The 13,980-nt window shown below is 36.8% G+C and overlaps 1 protein-coding gene across 6 annotated transcripts in view; it reads right to left on the bottom strand.

Moving 5' to 3' along the window:
- The window catches only part of LOC102697252 (KH domain-containing RNA-binding protein QKI), a 130,390-nt gene that overhangs the window by 66,751 nt on the left and 49,659 nt on the right, over positions 1 to 13,980 (bottom strand). For all 6 annotated transcript variants that reach the window (XR_001480334.2, XM_015362941.2, XM_015362940.2 and 3 more), the window contains exon 3: positions 9,889 to 10,005. Coding sequence is in view for 5 of the 6 variants with exons in the window: in XM_015362941.2 (XP_015218427.2) it covers positions 9,889 to 10,005 (117 nt within the window). In the remaining variant the exon portion in view is untranslated. The remainder of the gene's footprint in view (positions 1 to 9,888; positions 10,006 to 13,980) is intronic.

The following is a 13,980-nucleotide window of genomic DNA, read 5'->3' as shown; positions in this document are numbered from 1 at the left end:
TTTTTATTCAAAGATTGTGAAACTGATAGTGTGCCTCACAACAAATGCAGACTGGATAAAGAACTGTATAAAATGTCACATCTTAAAGAAGTTTAAGTTACAAGAAATCTCCATTTCTCAACAAAATGTAAACCTCGCCGTTAACTTAAAGTCAGGATCTCATTCATTTATTTGCAAGCCATATCTAAAACCAATGTTTTAGCTCCTAAAATAACTTTCACAGTCTTGAGATTTAACGTTTCGGGATTTTGACACATGCTCAACAGAAAAACATTGGAAGAGGTCATCACCATCAGTCTTAAACTTACAAGGAAAAATAAATCAGTGCACATATCACTTTGCAAAGCAAAGTCTTAAATAAAGCAAAACAATGGTATTACATGATACTGTATAGGATAATATACTCTTTTAAACTAGGATGAGGAGGTGCAAATTGCAATACAATTATTATATTTGAAACAAAATCTGTGTGAATTTTGAAAACAATAAACATCATAGAGACTGACTATCAACTTTTGTTCCCTGTCTTGTTTCTAAGGAAGACAGCTCTAGGGTAGCATTTGTTAAAGATGCAGACTGCAGAAACACACCAAATTTCACTTTGTAATATAAAGAGAAAAAAAGAGACAAACCACCATCTTTAAACTGAGAAACAAATCAAGCAAAGAATACACAGTGTTGGAGTGTTGCCGTAGATCAAACAGAGTAGCCCTGATGGCTTTTCAAAGCTTAGTATAACAAATTAAAAGGTACTCACCAATGCTCAATGAGAACGCTAATGTTTTAATGAAGAGTACTTCATGGCATATCACATAACAACAAGCTTATCGTTACCAATATGCAAAGTTAAGTGCCAGGTTTAATACTGTTTTATGTGCTGAATTTTGATTTAAGATGACTGTAACTAATTGCCCATACTTGATTGCCTGGCAATGAAGTGTTATGCACAATAGTCTCCAACTGCAGTTTTCTTACAGTGGAAAGGTATCACACATTTATTGTGTAAAAAAACAACAAATGTATCAACGTTAGCCAAACACCATTCAAAGATATTTCATATTATGTTGCTGATATGTTAGTATATTTACATAAAATAATTTTAGATCACTTATTTAAACATAAATATTCATATATATTGTATATACTGTACATTCTTTTGCTAAGACATTTAATGCTGGGGTTTTGAAGTTTTGAAATATTCCCAATGTATTGTAAAACATAAATCATTTAAAACAATATATTCTGAGAGAATTTAACATTTTTAGCTAAATTTTGATAATTCGGGGATACTGGAAGATGGAGTATAGGGAGACTGACTTTTCTAAAATGTCTCAACTCTAGGAAAGTTCCAGATGTGCAGTTTCCTGATGATCTCCCTAATGTTTTGCACTTAATGATATTATAATAATGTATAGTATAATAATAACCTCCAACTTTACATAACACTAAGGGTATGATTATTTTTCCAATATGTGGCTGAGGAAAGACAGGAAATCTGTTATTGTCTGACAAATGAAAAACCCTCCCACTCTGCTGCATCTTTTCCATTCACCATAAAATGAAACATGCAGTTAGATCACTCAACCAATTGAAGACTCATCTTGCTGCTGTTTTCGAACAATGACACTTTGCTTTCCACTTCTGGATGCCTGGTAACACCGCTGACAATAGGCGACAGTGGTGACATGTGAACCACACCAGCAGTGTGTCTCCTCTACGCACAGCACGCAGGGCAGTAACAGGACGCGTCGGGCACAAGCAGAGCGCTGGGCTCGACCCATGAAACTCAGCTTAAGCAGGCTCCCCCGCTGGCCCCATCCAGCCCTGGTGCTTAGGAGCAGGGAAGCCGAAATCAATGTGCGATGAAGGCTAGAGCACCAGAAAATGGATTTCTGTGAACTGATTCTGACAGTTCTAATAACTGCTAAAGAAAGCGTCTGAGCGACTAGAATTTCCCTGACAGCCATTGTCAGAAAACGATTATGTCAAGCACATGGAGGCAGATACTATATGCCTACATTTCCCACCATGAAATTGTTTATCTCTCAAATAAATGCAAAGCATTCTCCGATTTCAAAATAAAATCTAATCATGGAGTTGTTCCTGGCAGGAATTACATATATTTCTTAAACCCTAGCATATGCCTGTCTGTTTAGACTGTTGTAGCTACAAATTAAGGACATCACTTACTACATCATAGTCAAATCCTATTACCCTCCACCTGCAATATAATGTACAGTACAGCAACAGTAAATTGTTTTAATCAAGTTAGCTAAATTGATTGAAAACACAATAAGTTATTTTGCACACAGATAAAAGAAACACCTGAAACATTTAATCACTGACCAATCACTAACTCAGAAGCTTGAACTACATAACCTAGTCCTGTATGTACTGTAAATATCAGTGGAACCAAATGTAGCACCATTTAATTAAAGAACTGCTTCTGGGCTACACTACCCAGCACTATGAAAAAAAGAAAATGTTCCCTTTTCTATTCTTTGCTGTTGCCAGCAGTTTTGCAGAAGCACATCACTAGGGGTGGCAAGCTCTGATTCTGATTTTCTACATGGCACTGTGTGCATGAATCACTGCAGTAGCTGTTTCATAACTCTGGAGTAGGAGTTTGTTACTGGTTGCATCAGCAAAGCTTAGGCTTTTGAAGTTACTTTATTCAGAGGCTTTTACCTTAAACACTAAAGCAAATACCAAAGTATACTGTAGAACAATGAGTTGTCTCTTAGGAACCCTAGTGTGGAGATACCTTTACATAATGCAATACTACTGTATATGATTACTGATTTCTCATAGAAGATTTAGAAACCAATGCGTAGCTATGTTATGCAGATGAAGACGACTAGTGTGAATTTCAGGAATATGTTTAAAGTTAAAATAATAACAAAAATAAAATGCAAACGATTTGCTTTCATTTAAATAATTGTCAATGTTCAAAACCAATAGAATGCAAGAGCTTCAAAGCTGAAAAGGTCATTAAAATTCTTTTACGACATGAAAAGGGAAAGGTGTTGAGAAAAAATGATAATTTTATGCATTGAACAGATAGAGCCAAACAACAGTCAACTAATTTGAAATAAGTAAAAATAAGTCAAACATTTTCCAATTAAATATCCAAACACTGATTCATATCCAAGTCTGTAATTTATTTGAAAATGCAGACATTTTATTTATTCTTCATTTACAAGGCCTGTTTGAATCCTGAATTTAATAATCTTCCAATTTCACATTAAACAATACTCTTTGCCACAGGGATCAAAAGTAATAGGCTTTGATCTCATTGTCTCTCTCATGCTTCGGTTGTTTCTGACACTAAGTGACGAAAGGGATAAGCACTTTATTTGAAAGATTTTGATCCCTTTGTGTGTTTGAGAGGCAAAGGAAGAGGTTTATAAGCAGAAACCGAATGAGAGATTGGGGGACTACAACATTTCAGGAATAGATCCATAGTACACGCACCCAGAGAGCACAGCAGCCTGACGCAGAACTTAGTTTTAAAAATAGAACTGCCCTGGGGAAACGCAATGCCAACAAATATACACCCCCAAAATGCAAAGGTGTCAGAACTTCAAAAGGATCACCTGGCAGCTACTCTACAGTATATCCTGTTGGAACAAGGTGCTTTTTCATTTTGTCCTTCTAGGAATTTGGGTTTTGTGCACAATATAGAAAACACAGGTTATACTGTATATGCAATCACATAAAGGATAAACACGTTATATATAAAGATATCAAACAAAGAGAAAAAGTATCTGTGTAAAATCGTACTACGGAGCACTTAGACAACAGATTCAAACACAATCCCTCATAAAACTAGCAATAGCTCAGATTTGCTGCAGTCCAATAAAAAGAGCCCATAAATTACAAGAGTGCACTGCCTTTCTGCAGTCTGGTGCTTCACTGCTTAATTTCTCCCGGAAACAGGAGGAAGCAGTCCGATTTACAACACTCGGTGGGATAAAGGAATTGGTTCTACCTGATACTGCCAAATGAGACTGGCTCACACGTATGTATACACAGCAGAATTGCTCAGGCTGGCCAATGCATTATACTGCCCAGTGGAATTGAAGAGAGGGGCTCATGCATTATGCTGCCTAAGTGAATTACCGAGATCGAGCTGCACACAGCATCAGAATGCCAGAGTGAGGAAGAGGCCTGATCACCCACACCGGCGCGACAATGCTGTAGCCACTAGCTGGCTGTCAGCCCAGGCTTGTTTTTTTATTAATAGTGGTCATGGATGCGGAATTAATTAAAATAACTAGGTAAAGTTCCTTTTCATAACATCATTTCATAATGCATGTTGCTCTCAGACAGGTCAGCTTTAAACGGAAAAAGGATCTGGGACAATGACTGAAGCTTCACTGAGCGAAACAGATATTTTTATTGAATAGGGAATCACTGCTTTCACACTATTGCCACTGTACTTTCATATGGAAATACATATATAGAAACCGTAATATATCATTAAACTTCTTGGGAAAACTGAAACATTTTTAAGTTTATGGTATTTAGAAAACAGTGTCTCTTAATATTTGATAAAGCCTCTCATTTCTATTTCTTCTTATTTCTATTTATACCTGAAAAAGATATAAAGGCACATTGATACTTTTTTATATTATGCTGTTTTTCTGTAACGTTAGGAGGCTTTTGAAGGCCACCAGGGATAAGCTTCCATGTACTCAGTCATACAAAGGTATTTAAGGAACAAATAAAAATAAATAAAAAAAGTTTTAAAATATATAAAGTAAATATATGAAGTAAAGGAAAATTCACGCTGAAAGGCAAAAAGAAGAAACCCAGTGTTTCGACAGCTGAATCTTCTTCCGATGTCAAGAGTTTTATTTCTGTTTTTCACTGTTACATAGTTCTATTTCACATAATCCTGATGGAGCTCCCTACTTGGGTATTTGAAGTACTCTAAGTCCTAAAGATCTGCTGTTTCAGCTGCCAGCAGAGCCTCAACATTAAATTCTACACATGTGTACAATAACACAATGATGGCCTTTACCATGACATTGAGTTTTAAAGATAAAACCAAGACATGCAAGTCCATCCATCCAAGCTGTTTATTCCTGGTAACAACAGATCAGAGCCAGCCCAGGCTTCAAGACTACACACTGGACAGCAGTCTGTCACTGGGCACACACACAAGAAGACAATGTGGAGACATCGTTTGATGTGGATGGCATGTCTTTAAAACATGGGAAGCACATGCAAAATTCACATCAAAAGTGTCCAGGTCCAGGATCAAACTCGGGACCAAAGAGCTGTGAGGCAGCAATGCTAATTGCCATGCCACTCTTCAACCCACTTTCAACCCACTTTCTTGGGATGTTCCAGCTACCATCCTGGTTGTCTTTGGCCCTTAAACAATACATCCTCAATACAAAGCCTAAGTCAATGTGGCTTCCTTTCTTGTGCCTGTGCTCACAAACCACGCTTCATTAGCTCACAGCTCATGCAACAGATGTTCTCTGCTCGCCATATGTCTCTAAAGTTTCTCCTAAAAGTCTCCTAACCTATACAAAATTACAGAAAATGTCACATTTTGAATAAACGATTCAGAATAATGAGAGACCACTCTTTTTAAAATGAGATACCATGTCAAGATGAAAACTGTAGGGGCTCCCAAAACGCTAAACTAGTAAAATAGCTCTATGACCGCAGGTACGCGCATGGGTTATGTCACGTCCGGAGTGTGACCGATATTCCCCAAGCGATGGTGCTCAACTGAGGCTACGGTGGGATTCAATCAGATTGTCCAGCTCTCTCTTGGATCTCTGCAAAAACAGTGCCCTCTGACTGGCCATTGCAGGCACGCAGTGCTGATGATGACGGAAATGCCTCTCCTCCAGTCATGTGTCACCTGTGATCGTCAAAAGACGACTGGCTGGGAGGCGGTTGGGTCAGATAAGCCTGCGTACATATTCTCATTCTACCCTGTGAGTAGCCTTGAGGTTTGTAGGGGATGTGAAGATGTGAATAAACACAATTGGCTGCTGCACTGCAGGTGGATGTAACACATACAGTATAAACGGCATTAATAAAGTGCAATAAAAAGATGCGCTTTGTTGATCCTTATAGGATCGTGAATCAAGGTGACTTTGCAAAACAATTTAGTGTTTCTGCTATTTCTGTGTGGATTTACAAGCAATATAAATCTGTGGGCCGATCAGGCCATTTCTGCTAGTTGCTATTTCAAGAATAAAGGTCAAATTTTGGCTGTAGAAGGTAGATTAGTTGGGGCCAATATATAAATGTCACTGTCTGCCCTTTTCTTTATAGTCTGTGATTCATTTAGAGAGAGTTGTGTGTTTATTTGAGGTTCATTTGACCATTCAGAATGTTCTGCATTCAATTCTTCCCCATAAATTGTAGCATTCTGGACTTGCTGTGTGAATTAAGTGCACTGTATAATTATTCAGAAGGCAGGGAATTAAACCATAAATAGAATGATGGGCAAAGACGAATTAGACTACCAACCTATAGCTGTGCCTAAACATTTAGCACCATGATCACAAAGGAATTTTAGATCTGAGTTTATGGTTTTAAAATTGGCACAAAAATATTTTTTAACATAAAGCCCCACATACTGTGTAATTTAGAGAGCATAGGGGCACAGCAGTTATCGCTACGACCTCACAGCTCTGGGGTCCTGGATCCCGTTCCAGCCTGCAATGTCTTAGGCGCGGAGTTTGCTCATTCTCTCCATGCCTGTGTGGGTTTTCTCCAGGTACGTCAGTGTCTTTTCTCAATCCAAAGACATGCTGTACAGGTGAACTGGACGTGATCCTTATACAGTATGTGGGTGTGAGTGAGCACATGTCCTGTGACGGACTAATGACTTATCCAGGGCGCAGTTTGTCTCATACCGTGTCTGTGGGGTCAGGCTCTGGATCACTGAGAACTCGAAGAATAAGGTGATTATTTAAAATAGAATGATTTATGGATGGACAAACACTCATATACAAAATGTTGCCCATATCCTTTACTTAGATAATTTGAAACACCAGTAAAAGACAAAGACTATCTGTGATCTGCACATTTACATACAACATATACTGTACATGTTCTGCTCCCCCCAAATGGGCTGTATTACAACCCATATGGCACTGTATTGCACTGCTAGTGTACCTGCTGCATTAATTTTACAACCACTGTCCGATACTTTCATGTTTGAATCCCTTTTGTGTTTTGTTTAAATCAGCTTCAACCCTGATTTTAATCAACTGTTAACTCCATATGCCTGAAATTATGTCCATTACCTGATTACAGTGTAGCCAGGTGGATCATGAGAAACTTTAGCACAAACTATCATAAAAAGAAGCCATATAAGCCCACAGAGCCTGTTTCATTATGCAAATTTTGTAAATTACTTCTACCTAATTATTTCAAGAATGCCTAGATTTGACTTTTTACCTACTAAATAACATATAAATGTTCTAGCACTAGAAATAAATTCTAGAACTAGAATGAACAGCTCAACCCTTAATAGTTGATATAAAAACAATTCCTTGCCTTTATCACAATCTTTAGCAATTTTGTAAAACTGCAACTGACTCAAAAATTGCTTTCTAAGGCTTTGTTTTCTATCGCTAAGCTGACAAAAATGTGTAATAAGGATTTCAGCTTTACATTTAATTCATCTGCTTTGCCAAGTTTTTCATCACAGTCCCCTATTGCTTGACAGCCTGGAGGATGCTGGATTGCTATTCTCCAGAGTAAAGCAATTTTTTTGGCTCTTTAGGCAATGAATAGTATTTATAGAGACAGAGACCTATGTTAGACTGTAAATGAGAGAGAAAGCAGATGCCAAAAAACATTTGCATGAAAACCAAAACAACTTGATATTAAAAATCATTTAGTTTTTTTATAGATGCAGTATATACAGTATGCTGTACATTTAGCAGATCTGTGAATTGTTTAATATTCAATCGGAGAGAACACTAGTCTTTTATAGTTAATGTAACCATATACAACTATATGGTTACTGTATATATAGAGCATAACTTCTAGATATAAGGATAACCTGATACATATATTTCCAAGCAATTTCTACCTGTGCTCTTATGAATTAACTGTACTTGTGAATTTATTATCAAGGAAATTCAAGAGCACCAGCCAAACCTTATTTTTTTTTCTTTTGCATAGGTATCTGTGAATGGTCACTTTAAATAAAAGGATTTTTTTTAAACGAATACAAATATTTTTCATGCTTTAACACTTTGTCCCTTCATCCTGAAGACAGACAGCAGAGTTTGTGTCTCTGTAGCAGCCAGCCATGGCCCTGCCTGAGCAGGAGAACACGATTTGTCTCTCTGGAAGGTGATCCAGTTTTACTTCTCTGGGGCAGCTGGCATGAAGTCAAAAGGCAGTGCAAATGGCAAGGTGGTGCATTATGCTTTCTGTGCACACATCCACCCCGTGCAAAAATCAATTTCCATTTAAATAATGGAGGCAAATGCAATGCTTTGAATTATAATACAGTATTTTACAAGTGAAGCCTTAAGTGATGGAGATGGGTTCACAAGGACAGCACTGTGTTGCTGTACTTTGCTCTACTACAAGACAGAACCATGGAGAGAACCAGAGTGGTTAAAAATGATGCAGAACAAACCACTAACCAGAAGAATGGGTTTTAGCTTCCTAGTCTGAGTCTCTGCATCGCTGTTGATGATCCTAGCAAGTATCAATTACATTTACGAAGTCAAAGTCCTGTCACTGCCAGGTCTAAACTGCATGTCTATACTTCTATAAGGATTGATCCACAGAAGATTGCCTATTCCCTCATGAAAGTGCAGCAGAAGAGAAGTCAATGACAAGTTCAATACAAAGGGAGTGAAAGCTAACATGGCGCATGTACAACTGGAGTAATTCTTACAGTCTCTAGAAATTAGACAGACATGCTGCTCCAGAACCATTACTCTGGACAATGAATCTGGTAACACCAGACATTGAAAAAACGTCCTTCTCATGTCTTCATTGCATTTTAGTAAATATTAGATAAGAAGCAGCAAAAATGTGTTAGCTCACATCAAGATAACATTTATTTTGTTCTGATTTATGGGACATTTTTGCTAATGAAAAAAATGACCAAATTGCTGAGCAGATGAGAAAAATCATTCGTTTCCTGCATATCAGAAGTTTTAAACTATTTAAAAAAATGTAATTTCCTCTGTGAATCACAGAAAATGACAAAAAATACCAGGGTATGGAAATCTAACAGAGTATATGACTGTTGACTGCTGAGCATTCAGTACATCATGCTGGGATGCTAGTCTGTCACTTGAGAAGGAGAAGAAGAAAGTGGTATCAATTTGCTCAGTATATTCAATCTAATCTTGCTTAATTTGATTTGAATACATCTAATCTTTTTCTACATCAAACCGCCTTGGGGACCATTAACATGACATTCCAAGATTTAATGCATCTTTAGTTTCTTTGTCCTTGAGCAAGCTCTACAGCACCATACAGTTGACGAGGAGTTTGCACACAGTTAAATCATTTTGATTTCAACATCATTAGGATATTCTAACCTATGGCCTTGCTGAAAGTAGAAGAGACATTAGCAAAATGCAACATTCCATTCTTTTTTACAACACTAACCCAACAGAGCAATTCACAGTCACAAATTACAGGGAATTGACGCACAAATGTAATAGGGTCTTTCGGCAAACACTTCCAAACTAAAAAGCTGTAGTTTAATAATTGCTTAGTATTAACTGCACATCAAGCAAATGGCCAAACAAAAAGCATGACAAAATTATACATTTATGCTTTTAAGTACCCTTATGTTCATTTCTATTTGGAAATTAGCCGACGTATGAATTGCAGGTTGAATTAGTGGAACTAAAAAAAAAAATCTCCTACCTTCTTTTTGTCCCTCATTGAGCCCTTTCCACGAACCATGATTTTGCACCCCGTCTCTGCCTCCAGCTGCTTCGCTGTTAATCCTCTGGGTCCCAGGATTCGTCCCACGAAGTTGAACTGCACAAAAGCACAATAAACTAATGAGAGAGTCTGTTCAGGAAACAACACAGCTACTGGGCACTGGGTAACTGGCTTGCAACAGTGGTTCACTTTGCTTTCAAAAAAAAAGAAGTTGAAACAAAAAGAAAATCAATCAAAAACTACAATCAATTTCTTCTACCTTTTTCAAATTTATTACATCTCGTATTTTCTACACTGCAGCATTCCATTTTAGTGATCTTGTTACTTTTTGTTCATGCTTAATTTCATATCAAACTACATCCTTTATTTTAAATGTTATGCACACAGGTTTATTTTAAGAATAACAGCTTGCTCTGGGGGTTGGTTGTTTTAGTTACCTGCAGATATTCTGCATTCTAACATCCAATAGCTCTTCTCCTATCTGGTATCATATACTAACTGAAAAGGTTTGATTTTGTGCTGATTAGAGTATAATACTTCATTCCATGACTGTAATGCTCAATTTTGGAGTTTTTTTTGCAAACAGCTTTCATTTTATCCTGAGGCCTTAACGTGGGTTTCTTGGTAGCAGTATTTCCATCAAGATCTTCACAGCCAGCTGTCTTCAGTACTAGAAGAATGACACTCACAACTGTTGTCATCTCAGGTGACAATCTGACTTCTCTTTCCGAAACTATGTTGTAAACTTTTGTCTTGCTTTCAGGTAATTTTATATGGCACTTTTTGCCTTCTATTAATTTGATAGAGAAATCTTTGTTTCTCTGCTATTTCCACTACCACTTCCCATTTTGAGTGTATAACAATGTTTATCTGAAATGTCAATTTTGGGTATTTTTTAAAATTTGTTTAGCATTTTCACATTGGTAAGCCTCAGGTTTTAGTAAATTTAGTAAAATAACTTTTAGATTATCTTTAAAACGTATATGAAGATGTCACAATAAAGCCCTTTAAAGTGGTTAGTTTGTCATAATGTACAATACATCCAAATGAACAATAATGTATTTTAATCATATTTGAACAGTTCTTAAACTTTGAAGGACAGGGATTATCAAGTCAATTCATGATCATTAAGAATGTTTGTTAATGTGTCCCAAAAAGAGCTGCAGCCCTTCAAACATGGGGCCAATTTCCATGCTTTCATTCTGAAGCCTTTTTGTGAGGTCATTAAATCAGACCATAAAGCAGGTAGACAGGAGCAGAGCTGCATACAGAAAGTCAGTTAATTTATGAGCACATCTAAGCTATCTGAAAGGGCTATCACTTCTACTTTAGATGCAATACATACTTACAAAAATCACAGAGGAGCTGATAACCGATTTCGTTTTTCAATTTTAAGGTCCCCCGCAAACTCATAACTTCACAAAATCAAAATCTTGCAGTGGAGATTTTCCAGGAACTTGGCTGATTTGACAAGGAACAGCTCGATCATGAAACCCTCGAGTGGGAGACTATCAAAAGGCCCTCAGACCTGCCTCTGGCATTGCCTTAAGACATCCCTTATGGCTCTGCAATCCTAGGAGGCCCTGAGCTCATTCACACATATTCCACGAAGCCTTTATTTATTTGCACCAGGCAAACATTGATGATGCATTTTGCCTGAGGATTAAACTAAAAACCAAAGTTGGAGTGGCAATTAGCATTTTCAATAGTTAAAAATTAATAATAGGAAAAGATGTGAGCGCTTATAAATATCCTAACAGATACAATAATTATCTGCACTGCAAAGCATACTTTACTTTCACTGTTGTGAAACCATGAAATGCATGCCCAGCAATAAAATGAAAAAAGTGACATTTTTTCAAATACTTCATTCAAGAAACTGTTAATTACTAGATTTACACAACTCAGCCTTTGCAAATAGTAATTGTCTATTCAGAAGACTCAGAACATTTTCTCTTACTGTATATCCGTTTTAAAAAAATGGAGATCATTCAAAATTGTACTATAAACAACCTGACGTTTTGAACCTAATTTCAGAGAAAGTCCTGCAGTTTTGCAAGTTAAAAAAGATTCTCTCATTGAGAATTCGACTCAGTTAATGAGAAATTCTTCCAGAGTCGGGATCTAAAGGGGAATACTTAAGTACCTTGTAGTACATTCTATTGACTTCTGGCAGTATGAACGCAGCTAATACAAATTCCAACAAGATTAATTTAGTGGGTTTCACTGCTTTTTTTAAATTGTGCATAAGTGATGAAGGAACAAGTAATAGGTTTATTCCATGCTGAAAAAATGAAGAAAGAGGACACAACGTTTCGGCCATGGAGCCTTCTTCAGGTGTCAAGTGAAGTTTCTCCACGGCCGAAACGTTGTGTTCTCTTTCTTCTTTTTTTCAGCATGGAATAAACGTATTACTTGTTCCTTTGCAGCCTATGCATGCTGACGCAGCTACCCACCTGAACTATAAGTGATGAAGGATTGGTAATACCATTGCAGTACCCATAAATAGTCCAAATGCTAATAAATAATGTGCTCACATATTAAAACAAGCTTTGCATCTGTTATGTAGGGGGTAAAGTAAGGGAAAATGCAATATTCAGCTACTGTATATTACATCTTTAACCTAAATATTAATTCACCACAGCTGCCTGAAGATGCGAGGAAAAAATCCAATTAAACCAAGAATGGCTAGATCCTTGATGCTTTTAATACCCAAAAAGTGTACAATATTCAGAAAAGCATTTTAAAAACATCCCCCAAGGGCAAAATTCAAGTACTCGCCATCACAGAGCAAAAAACAGCAAATGAAAACACTTAATTTGACCCCTCACCTGAGCGTAATCTCAGACCTTAATCATGAGCTTCTCTGACAATTCACTTAAATAGCTCACAATAGCTAGCTCTATCAGGGAATGCTCAAGACCTATTCTAAAGTGAAGGCAACAAGATAAGGTCTGTCAATTGTTTAAATATTGGGTTTTTTTAATTAGCATGTCTGATTTGCCATACTCCTTGTTGATGACAAAAATACAAGGAGAAAGAAGCTGAAAGCTGATTGAAGGACATACTATAGGATGCTGTTGTAAAATGTTGGGAGGCATTACTTGTCCTCAAGCTACAGGTTAAGGGAAAAAAACATTTTTTTCACACTTCAATTTACCTGTTGAAAAGAACCTGTCTGATCTTGTGAAAATCGCCTCACTTACTGGTAACAAAGAGACCACTCTGTTTTTAACAGTGTTTATTTGCACTTTGTACTTAAAACACACCACCTGTGTTTAAAAATAAATGCTGTAGCCTTTGCATAAAATATCTGCTGTCTTTTATATTGGTTTTGCCTGTTATCATCACAACCACAGCCTAACTTGGTTAGTTTCCTCATCTGAGAAAAAAGTGAAATATTTTAAATAAACAAAAGCACAAAATGCAGTTAACTTCATCAAAAGAATAAAAACTGTGCGATTTCAGCCACATGCAGGTAAAATACTTTATAAAATATACTTCCCTCATCTATAAAGATCTTGCAAAGCACAGCTGTAATAATGTTTATTGGGAATATGAGGGTCTTTGGAGAGCTACAGTCAACATTTAGCTGGTTCTGTTAGTCTGTTAATTTAAATAACATAAAGTATCCTTTTATTTTGCCACAGAATTACCCTAGGGAAAAGTCAGCACATGGGTTTGAAGTCAGTTTGTACCTCAAAGCCGCAATTACCTTTGAAGAACTGTATGGGACACCTTTAAAGCCACTAAACAACAAACTGTATAGACTACAGCCTTCAAAACAGTAAACCTAAAACAATCTAAGTAAATTATTGTGATTAAAAGGATATTTAATCAAAGTTTCTGATAATGTATTTTGCAGAAGATTTGCCATATGTAATGTATTGCTCTAAAGGCAGAAAATCCTCAAGTGTGTAACAGAACATACTGATTATGAAAGTCTCACTTTGCACTTATTGGCTTCCATATGTAGATAGAAAAAATTGCAGTTTTCTCATTGCAGTAAAATACACATCTTCCATGAACTGCCGTGAGGTGGAATTTTTCCAAATTAAACATTAACTTCCT

This window comes from Lepisosteus oculatus, chromosome 17 (genome assembly GCF_040954835.1).
Source record: "Lepisosteus oculatus isolate fLepOcu1 chromosome 17, fLepOcu1.hap2, whole genome shotgun sequence".
NCBI classification, from domain to species: Eukaryota; Metazoa; Chordata; class Actinopteri; order Semionotiformes; family Lepisosteidae; genus Lepisosteus; species Lepisosteus oculatus.
The sequence above is the reverse complement of the archived record's forward strand: the minus strand, read 5'-3'. Positions and strand labels throughout refer to the sequence as shown.